Source organism: Humulus lupulus, chromosome 7 (assembly GCF_963169125.1).
Source record: "Humulus lupulus chromosome 7, drHumLupu1.1, whole genome shotgun sequence".
Taxonomy (NCBI): Eukaryota; Viridiplantae; Streptophyta; class Magnoliopsida; order Rosales; family Cannabaceae; genus Humulus; species Humulus lupulus.
The window spans coordinates 208,572,516-208,585,907 of NC_084799.1; the positions used below are offsets into that span (position 1 = coordinate 208,572,516).

The following is a 13,392-nucleotide window of genomic DNA, read 5'->3' on the forward strand; positions in this document are numbered from 1 at the left end:
ATTATCGACCTACTATTACCGGTGGGGTCCCGCCGGCAATGGTCCTTACCGGCGAATTCCAGTGTTATTACCGGCCAATGGCTCCGCCGATCATAACTTGTTTTGTTGTTGTGCTTTATATAAGCAATTTTTTTGGCAAGTATATGCATAGGAGTAAGACTTAATATACTCCATGTATAAGTTAATATATATATATATTAAGTAGCGTTGAAACTAAAAACAACAAACTCCTCGTAAAATAAGTCGTAGATTTGAAAGAAAAAATTTCTGAATATACATTAATAAAAAAAACTTTAAATGTGCGTATGTATGATATGTATGAAAAAAAAACTGTCATAAATATAATAATGAAAAAAGCCCTATAATTAAGTATGCAACTAAGTAGATCGAAATGGTGACTTCATCCATGCAAAACACATGTTCACAAAATACAATTATTCTATTGTTAATTTTTTATTTCTAGGGATCATGTAATAATTAATGTCACTGATAGATGGCGATGTGCGATGTGCATGTTCCAAGATATGAAACGTTGAGAAATATTTTCTTTTTGTTCACATTGCAAAACACGACATTTTAAGAGTCTATATCCTAAATTTAATTTTTGAAAATTAATCTTCCATCCAGGCCCGGCTTAAGGGTAGGGCAAGAGAGGGGCATAAGCCCAAGGCCCTCAGCTTGAGGAGGCCCCAAAATTAATATATATATATTCAATAAAATTAAAAAATATATAATATATAATTATTTAGTCGTCTAAATACCATTATAGTTAAGTCAGCACAAATGGTGAGAAGAGTATTCTTTCTATACGCACATACAAGGTTCGGCCTGTAAATGTCAATAATTATTTAGTCATTTTGTATATTTTTTTATTTAATGAAATAGTATATATATATTTAGTTAATTAAATAACACTTAACTAGTTAGTGTAAGTGTCGAGAAAAGTTCTATTTTGCACATACATTATGGATTCGAACCATTATTGAGTTTAAATTTTCGTTATGTTAAATCTTTTTTCTTAAAAAAGTCCTATTTTTTAATTTTGCCCCAGGCCCCATGTAGATAGATTTGTGCCTTTCTAGTTGTCACTGTCCATTTTATTAATTACAACCAAAAATAAAATACAATGATTTTATTAATTACTTTTTAATAAATAAATACTTTCTATCATGACTAAGTCATCAATTTGGGACTAAAAAATATTCTTATCTTTTCTGGAATTTTAGTAAAAAAAAATTAGATTATGACTAAAGCTACATTAACTAATGACAATTTGTTATAAATATTATTTTTTTAGTCACAAGTAAATTTTTGTTCAGGCTGAAAAATTATCGCAAAATAATATTTTTCATGTAGTACCTAACGTACGTGATATTTAACAATCATATTTGAAAGATCTCGTTAATAATAGTATGTGTAGTGAAAATGAAAATTTGAAGAATTGAATAAAGGAAAATATATTGATTTAAGTGACATGCCTTGCAAAAAAAAAAAAAAGAAAACAGATTATTCCTAATATGTACTCAATTTGATGGCGCAAATGTGTGTATTTTATAAAATTCATGATAAGTTTAACAGTTAATTATATATCTTTCGTTGTATACAAGATGTAGGAGTAGCAAATGTACAAGGAAGTGATTCTTATTTAATGATGTTTCTGTCTACAAATGTGATAAACTTACCTACAACAAGATTGGGCAACACATATATACCAATAGCATCAAGATAGTCTGTTTCGGAGGTGGCGAAAGGCGTACCAACAGCTGTTCCAAAAGGTCCATATACTTGGAAATTTGTGGTAAAAGAGATTGAAGTGATAACATCAGGCGCCCCATTGTAGTTACCATACGTTCCACTTATTGCAGTTAAATACTCCAAAGGCCAATTGATAGGAATCTTCAATACATATATTGAGATTTGAGATGAGAAAAAAAAAGAGGAATAATCAATTAAGTAGTTGGTACGTACATTATTAATTATAAAAGAATAAGTTACCTTTATCTCACGACCAATTTCCGTAGGATCAGGGCTCCTGCCACCGAATGTCCCAGAGATGACGCCATCAACGTCCTTGAAGGAAATGGACTTGATATTACCACCTACATTGATGGTTATCTCACCTATGGGAAACATCATTGTTAAAATTGGTAAAAATGCTCAAGACTTAAGTGGCTAATCTTTTTGGACAAATAACAGAAATAACAGTTTTTCTGTTATTTTCAGTTGGTACTCGACTTATCTTTAGAGGTCTTTCTTCTTGGTACACCAAGCTATATATAAGGCTTCATTTCCTCATCTCATTATTCTATTCAATTCACACTACAACAAATTTGATATACAATGACTCCCTACAATGTCTTACACCATTGGTGTAAGACATTAAAACTTATCAGGGGTTTTAAATGTCTAATGGTGTAAGACATTGAAAGTTTTTATTAGTGACTACAATTGGAAGACATTAAAAATGGTGGAAGACGTTGGAAATAGATTGAGAAGTGGCCAGGGGGACATCTAATGTCTCCCACTGGGAGACGTGGGACACGTGGCACGTCTCCCACTGGAAGACATTGAATGTATAGAGGGGTACATCCAACGTCTCCCACTGGGAGACGTGGGACACGTGGCACGTCTCCTACTGGGAGACATTGAATGTATAGAGGGGTACATCCAACGTCTCCCACTGGGAGACGTGGGACACGTGGCACGTCTCCCAATGGGAGACGTTGGATGTACCCCTCTATACATTCAATGTCTCCCAGTGGGAGACGTGCCACGTGTCCCACGTCTCCCAGTGGGAGACGTTGGATGTTCCCCTGGCCATTTAATGAATTTTGGGTCTTCTTCTTCCTCATAACACCAAACAGAGAGAGCACACCAAACAGAGAGCACGAAAGGGGCTGCGATTTTAGGGTTTTCAAGGTTAGTTTTTTTTAATTTTTATGAATTTTAGTTAATTATTTTGATAAAAAATCATAGGTTTAGCATTAGGATGAGTAATATACATGATTTTGTGTTAGTTTTACATTTTTATGCTTTTTTTTCTATACATTGTTAGATTTATTTGTTTTTCCATGGAGGTTTTTTATAGATTTAAGATTTCATAGTTTTTTTTAATTTAACCTATCACATTGTATATATTTCATTATAATATATATGTTCATGATTTTTTTTAATTTTTATCATTATTTATTTCGAAATTTAGATATATTTTTGTATGTATATTTAAACTTTTTTTTTTTTAAATTCTAATTATTTTGTTATATATATATATAGTTATTATGTAAAAATAAATTTATTAAATAATTTTAAAAATATAAATATATAAAAAAAATTTATGTTTTTGTTGATTATTGAGATTTTAGGTTATGAAATTTTTTATTGATTTTTTGTTTAGGTTATAATTAGTGGCTCATTGGAGTTTTTTTTTTTATTTGTATACCAATCAATTACTTATTAGGAATTTAGTGATATTTGTTTAGTAATGTTTAACATATTAATTAATTTAATTTCGTAGGTTGTGATTTTGGTGGTGAGATTTTAGAGAGTACTTTGCATCAAAACTTCTATATCTATCAATCACACATTTGAGGTAATTAAGTTTCTAAAATTATAATAATAAGTTATATATTGCTAGATATTTAGTGATATTTTATTTATTATTTATTAATTTATTTAAATTGGTTTGTGGATTTAATAGCGAATTCGATTACTACTTGAAGTAATTTTGCTAGCTTTTGAATTATTAATTGCAAGAGGTAAATATATATTCTCTTACTTCTACTTTTAATATTATTAAACAAATGTTAGAAGAGTTTGAATATCTTAAATATTCATCCATAGTGAAGTAGGTTCTGAGATTAAAATTGTGTGCTGCGGTGATAACGGAAGGTTGAGAACTTGTGTGTATTAGTGAAGTAGGTTCTGAGAAATTTGACTGTGTGCTGCGGAGCTATAAGGAAGAAACTTATTGTATGTTGTTTGAATTGTTTGTTTTGCTATTCACATGTAGATGGTTAGGTCACTATTATAGGGGAAATGCTGCCCGATTTTATCTAGGATAATAAACAATTAATTTTATGTAGGCATTCTATAAGGAAGAAACTTATTGTATGTTGTTTGAATTGTTTGTTTTGTTATTCACAAGCAGATGGTTAGGTCACTATTATAGGGGAAATGCTGCCCGATATTATTTAGGATAATAAACGATTAGTTGAGAACGGGCATTACTTGATTGAACATGCGAGTCCCGGGCATTACTTGAGAACGGTATTATTAATTAAAATTTACAAATTATTTTTGAAACTATAAATGTAATCAAATAATTAATTAATATATTTTATTTTATATTTCTTGCAGCTAACAAGCACATCATATACAGAGGCACAAATTGATGAGTTGCGACAAGAATCGGCGACATATATGTTGCCGATAATCCAAAGTTACCGACCTCGTTGATAGGTTTTTTTTTTAATTTTTTAACTCTTTCTTTATACACAATGCAATATTTGTTCATTTTGAATATTTCTAACAAATATTGTATTTCTTGTATATATCTAACAAATATATTTTTTTCTTTCAATTTAAATTAATATTATTTCAATTTAATTAATTTAAATTTAGATTAAAATAATTTCAATTTAAATTAATATTATTTCAATTTAATTAATTATTAAATTAATTTCAATTTAGATTAAAATAATTTCAATTTAAATTAAAATAATTTCAATTTAAATTAATATTATCTCAATTTAATTAATTATTAAATCAAATTAAAATAATATTAATTATAAATTTATTTAATTTATTTTTTTTAAATGTGGGAGACTTTCAATGTCTCCCATTGGGAGAGGTGGGAGACTTCCCACGTCTCCCAATGGGAGAGGTGGAAAGTCAAACGTTGACTTTCCACCTCTCCCATTGGGAGACGTGGGAAGTGACTCACCTCTCCCAATGGGAGACGTGGGATGTCTCCTAGGGACTTCATACGTCTCCCATTGGGAGATGTAAGTCACTTCCCACGTCTCCCAATGGGAGAGGTGGAAAGTCAACGTTTGACTTTCCACCTCTCCCAGTGGGAGACGTGGGAAGTGAGGCACGTCTCCCAATGGGAGACGTGGGATATATACCTACAATGACCCTAGCAACAACGTCTCACTAAGTGGAAGACATTGTAGACTTCCAATGTCTCCCAATTAAAGTCATAAAACCTCTATTTTGTTGTAGTGTCAATTCTTTTCTTACTGTAAATACTAGTGAGAGAAACAGAGAGAGAGCCTTCTTGAGTGAACTTTGTACCATCATTGAGATTGTAATGGAGCTAGTCTCCTCAGTTGTACAGACTTGAAATTCAGTTTCAATAACAGAGATCTAAAAGCCCTTGTGGCTGGTTTGGCCGTGGAGTAGAGTAGTGTCTAGCCAACACTATCTTGAACCACGTATGTGAATTGTGTTATTGTTATTTTCATTTTCTGTTTTTGTGAATTATATTGCATCCTTGGTTGAACCAGATTAAGTTTTATGCTTATTGATTAGATTCTAATCACTAGTGCTCTGGTTTTGTGTGTTGTGTTCTGTTCTTGTTTGAGGTTGTTCTACAACAAGTGGCATCAGAGCCAGGTTCCGAGGGACATCAAGAACAGCACCAAGGATTCAAGAAAGATCAAGATTTGATCTCAAATGGCTTCCGCGAAGTTTGAAGTGGACAAGTTCACAGGAGCTAATGACTTTGGCCTATGGAGAATTAAAATGAAGGCTTTGCTTGTTCATCAAGGGATTTCTGAAGCAATTGACAGAGAAGAGCTGAAGGGTCTCGGGGATGACAAGAAGAAGATGAAGGAAACAGAATCAAAGGCACACAGTGCCATACTTCTCAGTCTTGGAGATGAAGTCTTGAGAGAAGTATCGAGTGAAGAAACTGCTGTTGGACTTTGGGAGAAATTGGCAGAAATTTATATGAAGAAATCGCTTGCCAATAAACTGTATCTCAAGAAGAAACTCTACACCCTCAAGATGGATGAAAGCAAGGAACTCAGAAAGCATCTAGACGAATTCAACAAGATCATCCTGGATCTCAATAACATTGGGGTCAAGATTGAAGATGAGGATCAAGGTATTCTCTTACTCAGTTCTTTACCAAAAGCTTATGAACATTTTGTAGATACTATATTGTATGGAAAAGATACATTAACAATGTCAGAGGTAAAAGCTGCTCTGAATTCTAAAGAAATTCAGAAAAGATCAGAGGTTAAGAATGAGGGTAGTGGTGAAGGTTTGTTCGCTCGAGGCAGATCAGAAAACAGAGACTCAAAGTCTGGTGGGAACAAGAGCAACAGTGGAAACTACAAAGGGAATAACAACAGCAAGAACAGTCATCATGGACAGAAGTCCAAACCAAAATCCAAGGCAGGAAAACAGTGTTACTATTGCAAGAAAGAGGGTCACTTCAGGGATGAATGCAGGGCATTGCAGGCAAAACTGAAAAGAGATAAAGGGAAAGAAAAAGGAGATGCTGGTGTTGCATCAGATGGTTACGATTCAGCTGACGTTTTAGTGGTCTCAAGTCAAGAAACTGGCCAAGAATGGATCCTTGACTCAGGGTGTTCTTTCCATATGACTCCTCACAGGGAATTCTTTTGTGAATTCAAGGCTCAGACTGGTGGTTCAGTACTGCTTGGAGATAACAAAGCTTGCAGGGTTGAAGGCATGGGATCAGTGGTGATCAGAATGCATGATGGAGTGTCCAGAATAGTCACAGATGTCAGATATGTACCTGCTCTTAAGAGAAATCTGTTATCTGTTGGGGTTTTAATTTCAAAAGGCTGTTCTATTAAGATTGAAAGCTCACTCAAGGTTCTGAAGGGTTCTATGGTTGTCATGAAAGGTGAGCTTAAGAATGGTATTTACGTTCTGGTTGGAAAGACAGATAGCAGCAAGACTGCAAACACTGCAGAAGGCAGTGTTGATTCTGTAGTTGGAAGAGCTGGTGTTGACAACACTAAGCTTTGGCACATGAGGTTGGGTCATGTTAGTGAGAGAGGTCTGATTGAATTAAATAAGCAAGGTCTCTTGAAAGAGAAATTGGATGGCAAACTCAAATTTTGTGAAGAATGTGTCATGGGGAAAAGCTGCAGGGTAAAATTTTCTGTTGGAATGCACACAACCAAGGAACCATTGGCCTATGTACATTCAGATCTATGGGGTGCTTCAAGAGTACAATCTCTAGGTGGTGCTAGCTACTTCTTAAGCATTATAGATGACTTTTCAAGAAAAGTTTGGGTGTTTTTATTAAAAACAAAAGATGAGGCTTTTGAAACTTTTGTAAAATGGAAGAAACTTGTTGAGACTCAAACAGGCAAGAAGGTCAAAAAATTAAGAACAGATAATGGTCTTGAATTCTGTTCTGGTTTATTCAATGCTTACTGTGACAAGAAGGGTATTGCAAGACACAAAACAGTCCCTAAAACCCCTCAGCAAAATGGCCTTGCTGAGAGGATGAACAGAACACTTATTGAGAGGGTCAGGTGCTTGCTGAAGGGTGCTAATTTGGAGAGAAAATACTGGGGTGAAGCAGTTAAGACAGCCTGTTATCTCATAAACAGGTGTCCATCCACTGCAATTAATCTGAAAACACCACAAGAATTGTGGACAGGAAGTGCACCTAAGCTTGACCATCTAAGAGTATTTGGTTGTCTTGCCTATGTTCACATAAGGCAAGACAAACTCCAACCAAGGGCTCTGAAATGCATGTTTTTGGGTTATCCTGATGGAGTCAAGGGATACAGATTATGGTGTTTAGAAGAGGGACACAAGAAGTGTATCATTAGCAGGGATGTTGTATTCAAAGAGGATCAGATGGCCATGCTACCAGTGAATACAACAAGCGTTGACAAGACTAGTGACACCAGGGTACAGGAAAACTTACCAATACAGCTTGAAGACGCCACTGCAACAGGTCACACAGAAGAAAATGAAGATGAAGATCAGATTGTCACTAGTGAAGACACAGGTCAGACTGAGCTAGACAGCTACCAATTGGCTAGAGACAGAGCCAGAAGAGAGATTAGACCTCCAGACAGATTTGGATATGCAGATTACACAGCGTTTGCCTTGAACACTGCAGAAGAAATTTTAGGTGCTGAACCAGCTACCTTCCAAGAGGCTATGAACAGCAGTGATAGTGACAAATGGAATCAAGCTGTCAATGAAGAAATGGCATCATTGATTAAGAACGAAACATGGGTCAAAGTGAGAAAACCACCAGGACAGAAATTGATAGGGTGTAAATGGATTTTCAGGCACAAAGAGGGACTACCAGGAGAACCAATCAGGTACAAGGCAAGGCTTGTTGCCAAGGGGTTCAATCAGAGAGAAGGTATAGACTTCACAGATATTTTCTCACCAGTTGTGAAACAAACATCCATTCGAGTTATAATGGCCAAGGTTGCCAAGTATGATCTAGAGATGGATCAAATGGATGTCAAGACAGCCTTCTTGCATGGAAGGCTTGAGGAGAAAATATACATGGCTGAACGAGAAGGGTTCAAAAGCAAGAGTTCAAATCAGGTGTGCCTTTTGCAAAAATCCTTGTATGGTCTCAAGCAAGCACCAAGACAATGGAACCTAAGGTTCAATGAGTTTATGACTCACATAGGCTATACAAGGAGCAATTATGATCCATGTGTCTACTATAACAGTTTCCTATACCTACTGTTATATGTAGATGACATTTTGATCATAGGCAAAGATAGATCAGAAATTGACAAACTCAAAGGACAATTGAGTTCAGAATTTGAGATGAAAGATTTAGGTGTTGCAAAGAGAATTCTGGGAATTGAAATTATAAGATCAAGACCAAGGCACTTATTCTTATCTCAGAAAAATTACCTTGAAAAGGTACTGAATAGATTCAATATGACAGATGCGAAAACAGTTACAACACCTTTAGCACCACACTTCAAGCTCTCACAACAACAGGCACCTAATACTGAAGAAGACAGAGAAGAAATGGACAAGATACCCTATGCTTCATGTGTTGGAAGTTTAATGTACTCAATGGTCTGCACGAGACCAGATTTGGCATATGCACTTAGTATAACAAGCAGATTCATCTCAGACCCTGGAATTGAACATTGGAAGGCACTGAAATGGATAATGAGGTATGTAAAGGGGACCCTGGATCTTGGACTAATGTATAGTGCAGATACAAGTTACAGAACAGAGATAGAAGGGTATGTGGACTCAGATTTTGCAGGGAGTTTGGACACAAGGAGATCCTTGACAGGTTATGCATTTACAGCATTAGGTGGATGCATTAGTTGGAAATCAAATCTCCAAAAGGTGGTGGCATTGTCAAGCACAGAGGCAGAGTATATGGCTGCTACAGAAGCGATAAAAGAAGCCATATGGTTAAGAGGATTCTCTGGAGAATTGGGATATAATTCAGAGGACATCACTGTGCTTTGTGACAATCAGAGTGCCTTGCACTTAATGAAAAATCCTATGTTCCATGAAAGGTCGAAACACATAGACATCAAACTTCATTTCATTAGAGATATCATTGGAAGAAATGAAGTTCAGGTGAAGAAGGTGGGAACAAAGGATAATGCAGCAGATATGTTAACTAAGTATGTTCCCTACAGCAAGTTCAGACACTGCCTAAGCTTGCTGAACATACTCAGCTGCTGATTTGCCAAATGAAAACCAGCTCAAGGTGATGATCTCAAGCATATTTACCAAGGTGGATGATTGTTAAAATTGGTAAAAATGCTCAAGACTTAAGTGGCTAATCTTTTTGGACAAATAACAGAAATAACAGTTTTTCTGTTATTTTCAGTTGGTACTCGACTTATCTTTAGAGGTCCTTCTTCTTGGTACACCAAGCTATATATAAGGCTTCATTTCCTCATCTCATTATTCTATTCAATTCAATTCTTTTCTTACTGTAAATACTAGTGAGAGAAACAGAGAGAGAGCCTTCTTGAGTGAACTTTGTACCATCATTGAGATTGTAATGGAGCTAGTCTCCTCAGTTGTACAGACTTGAAATTCAGTTTCAATAACAGAGATCTAAAAGCCCTTGTGGCTGGTTTGGCCGTGGAGTAGAGTAGTGTCTAGCCAACACTATCTTGAACCACGTATGTGAATTGTGTTATTGTTATTTTCATTTTCTGTTTTTGTGAATTATATTGCATCCTTGGTTGAACCAGATTAAGTTTTATGCTTATTGATTAGATTCTAATCACTAGTGCTCTGGTTTTGTGTGTTGTGTTCTGTTCTTGTTTGAGGTTGTTCTACAACAATCATTAAATAAGAATCACTTCCTTGTACATTTGTAGACAGAAACATCATTAAATAAGAATCACTTCCTTGTACATTTGCTACTCCTACATCTTGTATATACCCACCTATGGGAAAGGTGGGTATGTAGCTCCAAGGATCGCCGCCTGTATCACTCCCCCATTGTCGCAACGGAATGATTTTCGCCTAGATCAGCAGATACGAATAAACATTATATATATATATATCATATACTTATCATATAGTACTTGAGATTATTGTCATACCATTTGCTTCGATCGATATGATAGATTTGTTGAATGGTGATGACAAAAGATAAGCTCCCTTATACACAATCAGCTGTGGTAATCGTGAAGGTTTATATATACATATAATATAAGGGGTTTCTACTAATAAAGAAAGACTCTTCTTAATATTCTTTGTCATGGCTTTTAATTATGCATTTATTTGCTGATCCATTTGTCTTCTTCTTTCCTCTCCTAATAAACACCCAACTACATTGACAATATGCAACACACATATCATTACCATGCAAAACACATTGTCAAGAATAGTAAACATGAGTAGTTAATATATGTGGGGATACAAAAACAGATGAGAGATGAGTTTTGTCTCGAAGTGACAATGTGTTTTGCATGGTACTGAGGTGGCCAAATGTGTTTTGAAATAGTGATTCCCATTGTAAAATAGGTTAATCTTAAGCTTTTAATGACCCTTACACGTCGGAAGTTCGAGTAGAGTAATGCGGGATTTGTCTTATATAAGAGGTCAACTATGTGAGGGAGAGAAGTGGGGCCGCTTCGAAGGCGAATTGTAGGGGCTCAATTCTCTAAAACCTTTCACAGATGTTCACGACCAAAATGAACAAAACCATGAGAGCTGAAACTATGCTAGAAAGATATATGTGTGAGATATATCATCGTTTACACAAATGACTGAACAGTTCAAAGACACCGCGTCTATTGATCAGTTAGTAAAGTAAATATATTCTCACAAGAGAAGGTTCAAAGGTTAACACCCACCTATCCTACACATGTTTCAATCATAGAACTCCATCACCTTGTTGTGTTATGTTGTGTCGAGTCATTGTTTCTTAATGTTGATCAATTTCATTCATGTGGGGGATTGTTAGAAAAATTGAATAAATGGGAAATTGATGCCTAAAATGGTAACGATTAAGCAGATCACTTTGATTAAAGATGAGATTATTATAATACTGTGTGATTTATTCTTATTGGTTTTAGCAAATAGCTTTGTCAAAACTGAGATTATCAGAATATTGTGTGATTAATTCTTATTGATTTTCAGAAAATCACTTTGGGTAACAACTGATATTACTAGAATAAGTGTGATTAATTCTAATTGATTTTTCAGAAATTATGATCCCAGATTTGTGGGATATTTGAGCATTAATAACTTGATTCACACATATTTTCAACTCTCCATGAAGCCTATAAAAAGGAGGTTTCTCCTCTCATTTTAGGACACACAGATACAGAGTATCACACACAATAGTCTTGGTCTCTTTCTCTCTTTTCTATTTGTAGTATTTTCTCGTGATAGATGAAAGGTTTGTTTCGAGTTCGCATAAGTAGACGCAGTGGTGTTTTCCTCCTGCTTGATAGCTATTGTATCCTGGACAGTGGTTGCTCACGAATCCTCTAGCACCGTTCAAGTAAAGGTAGCAAATGTGCTTTAAGGAAAGTATGCTTTGCGTGTCTTTGCTTTGGTTTATTATTTGTGCTGTATTTTTGTGTTTTTATACTTTAATTAAATATATATCTTGTTCTTCTCCACTATATTATTCAATCAGAAATTTCTATCAAAATTGATGAATAAGATTTGGATTTCTAGAACTAGTAAATCTGATAAATGAAGTATGGTTTTCCTATCATGTGTTGTTTGCATTTTATTGACAAAATATTATATTTTGTGACTAGTAAAAAAAGAATGTAACTAATGTTGTCCCCATATCAGGGAGTTTGTGGGCTAAAGTAATTTGTTCATGAAAATCCATATCTAAATCGAAAACATGCAAATATAGTTTGTACGCCCTGATTTTCCCACGGGCTGATTAGCAAGCCGAGCTACGGACTAATAATGATTATCTCATGGACGCCCCCAAGACCGGAGCTTCTGTCGTAAGGTCGTGCCTTATTAGCTCGAGGAAGCCCCAATGGCTCACATTCATTGCCCAAGACTGGAGCAGGGACTCTGAAGGCCGAAGGTAAAGTTAAGTATGAAGCTCGTGGTACGAGCTGGATATGGAGGCTATGACCCCTTTTGTGAAGTCAACACACGCAAGGTAAACGTGCATATATAAGACATCATGTGTCTGATATCCCCCTGACTTCTCGGACACGCAGCAGGAACGTGCGTATTTAGACACCCACAACTGGGTTGGGCCGTGCAGCCCATTATCTCCTTACCTATCGATTTGACCACACTTATGTGTCAGGTTTAGGAATTAATCATGAATGTCGCAGAATGGATATGACAAGTTAGAAGGTCACGGGATGACCTTCTTACCAACTTCCAGGTGCCTTCTCCTATAAATATGGAGACCCTGGGAATTGATAAGGGGTTGGTTGAATGATCTCTTGTAAGAAATACTCTGTAATCAAATACCCAGTATATATCAATAATATTGACTAGTGGAGTAGAAGGATTTTAACCTTTGAACCACTTAAAAAACGTGTCTTGGGTCACCTCTTTCATTCTCTAAGATCATATATCTGTTACGGTTATACATTTAGCACGAATCCATTTCTCTTCTTCTCTTAATTACCTGTTGGCGAAGAACAGCGTCAACATAGTTGATGTATATGTTTAGAGACGTAAATTCCCCATTAATGGAGTTAACTGCACTTACTGTATATATTAACAACATCTTCATGATTTTGATTTAGATATGGATTTTCATGATCAAATTTACTTTAGCCCACTTGCTCCCTGATACGGGAACAAAACTAATTACATTAATGATAGGATGTTGGCAGATAGATAATAAAGTTATATTTTATATGCTGTTATATTAAAAATTTATAAGTTAGGTTTTCAAATAATGTTATATTGGAATTCGAGATACGTTCTTTT

General features: G+C 35.3%; 1 protein-coding gene and 1 long non-coding RNA gene across 2 annotated transcripts; one reads left to right on the plus strand and one right to left on the minus strand.

Moving 5' to 3' along the window:
- Nucleotides 1–1,610: 1,610 nt before the first annotated feature.
- On the minus strand, nt 1,611–10,672 carry LOC133790182 (mannose/glucose-specific lectin-like). The gene is made up of 3 exons (XM_062227716.1): nt 10,563–10,672; nt 10,404–10,482; nt 1,611–2,120 (listed from the first exon to the last, which is right to left on the minus strand). The coding sequence occupies exons 1-3, from the start codon at nt 10,563–10,565 to the stop codon at nt 1,642–1,644; spliced, it is 561 nt and encodes a 186-aa protein (XP_062083700.1). The 5' UTR covers nt 10,566–10,672; the 3' UTR covers nt 1,611–1,641.
- On the plus strand, nt 2,806–4,527 carry LOC133790181 (uncharacterized). Its single transcript, XR_009873944.1, has 3 exons — nt 2,806–2,919; nt 3,515–4,266; nt 4,357–4,527. It is a non-coding gene; the product is annotated as an uncharacterized LOC133790181 (long non-coding RNA).
- Nucleotides 10,673–13,392: the final 2,720 nt, after the last annotated feature.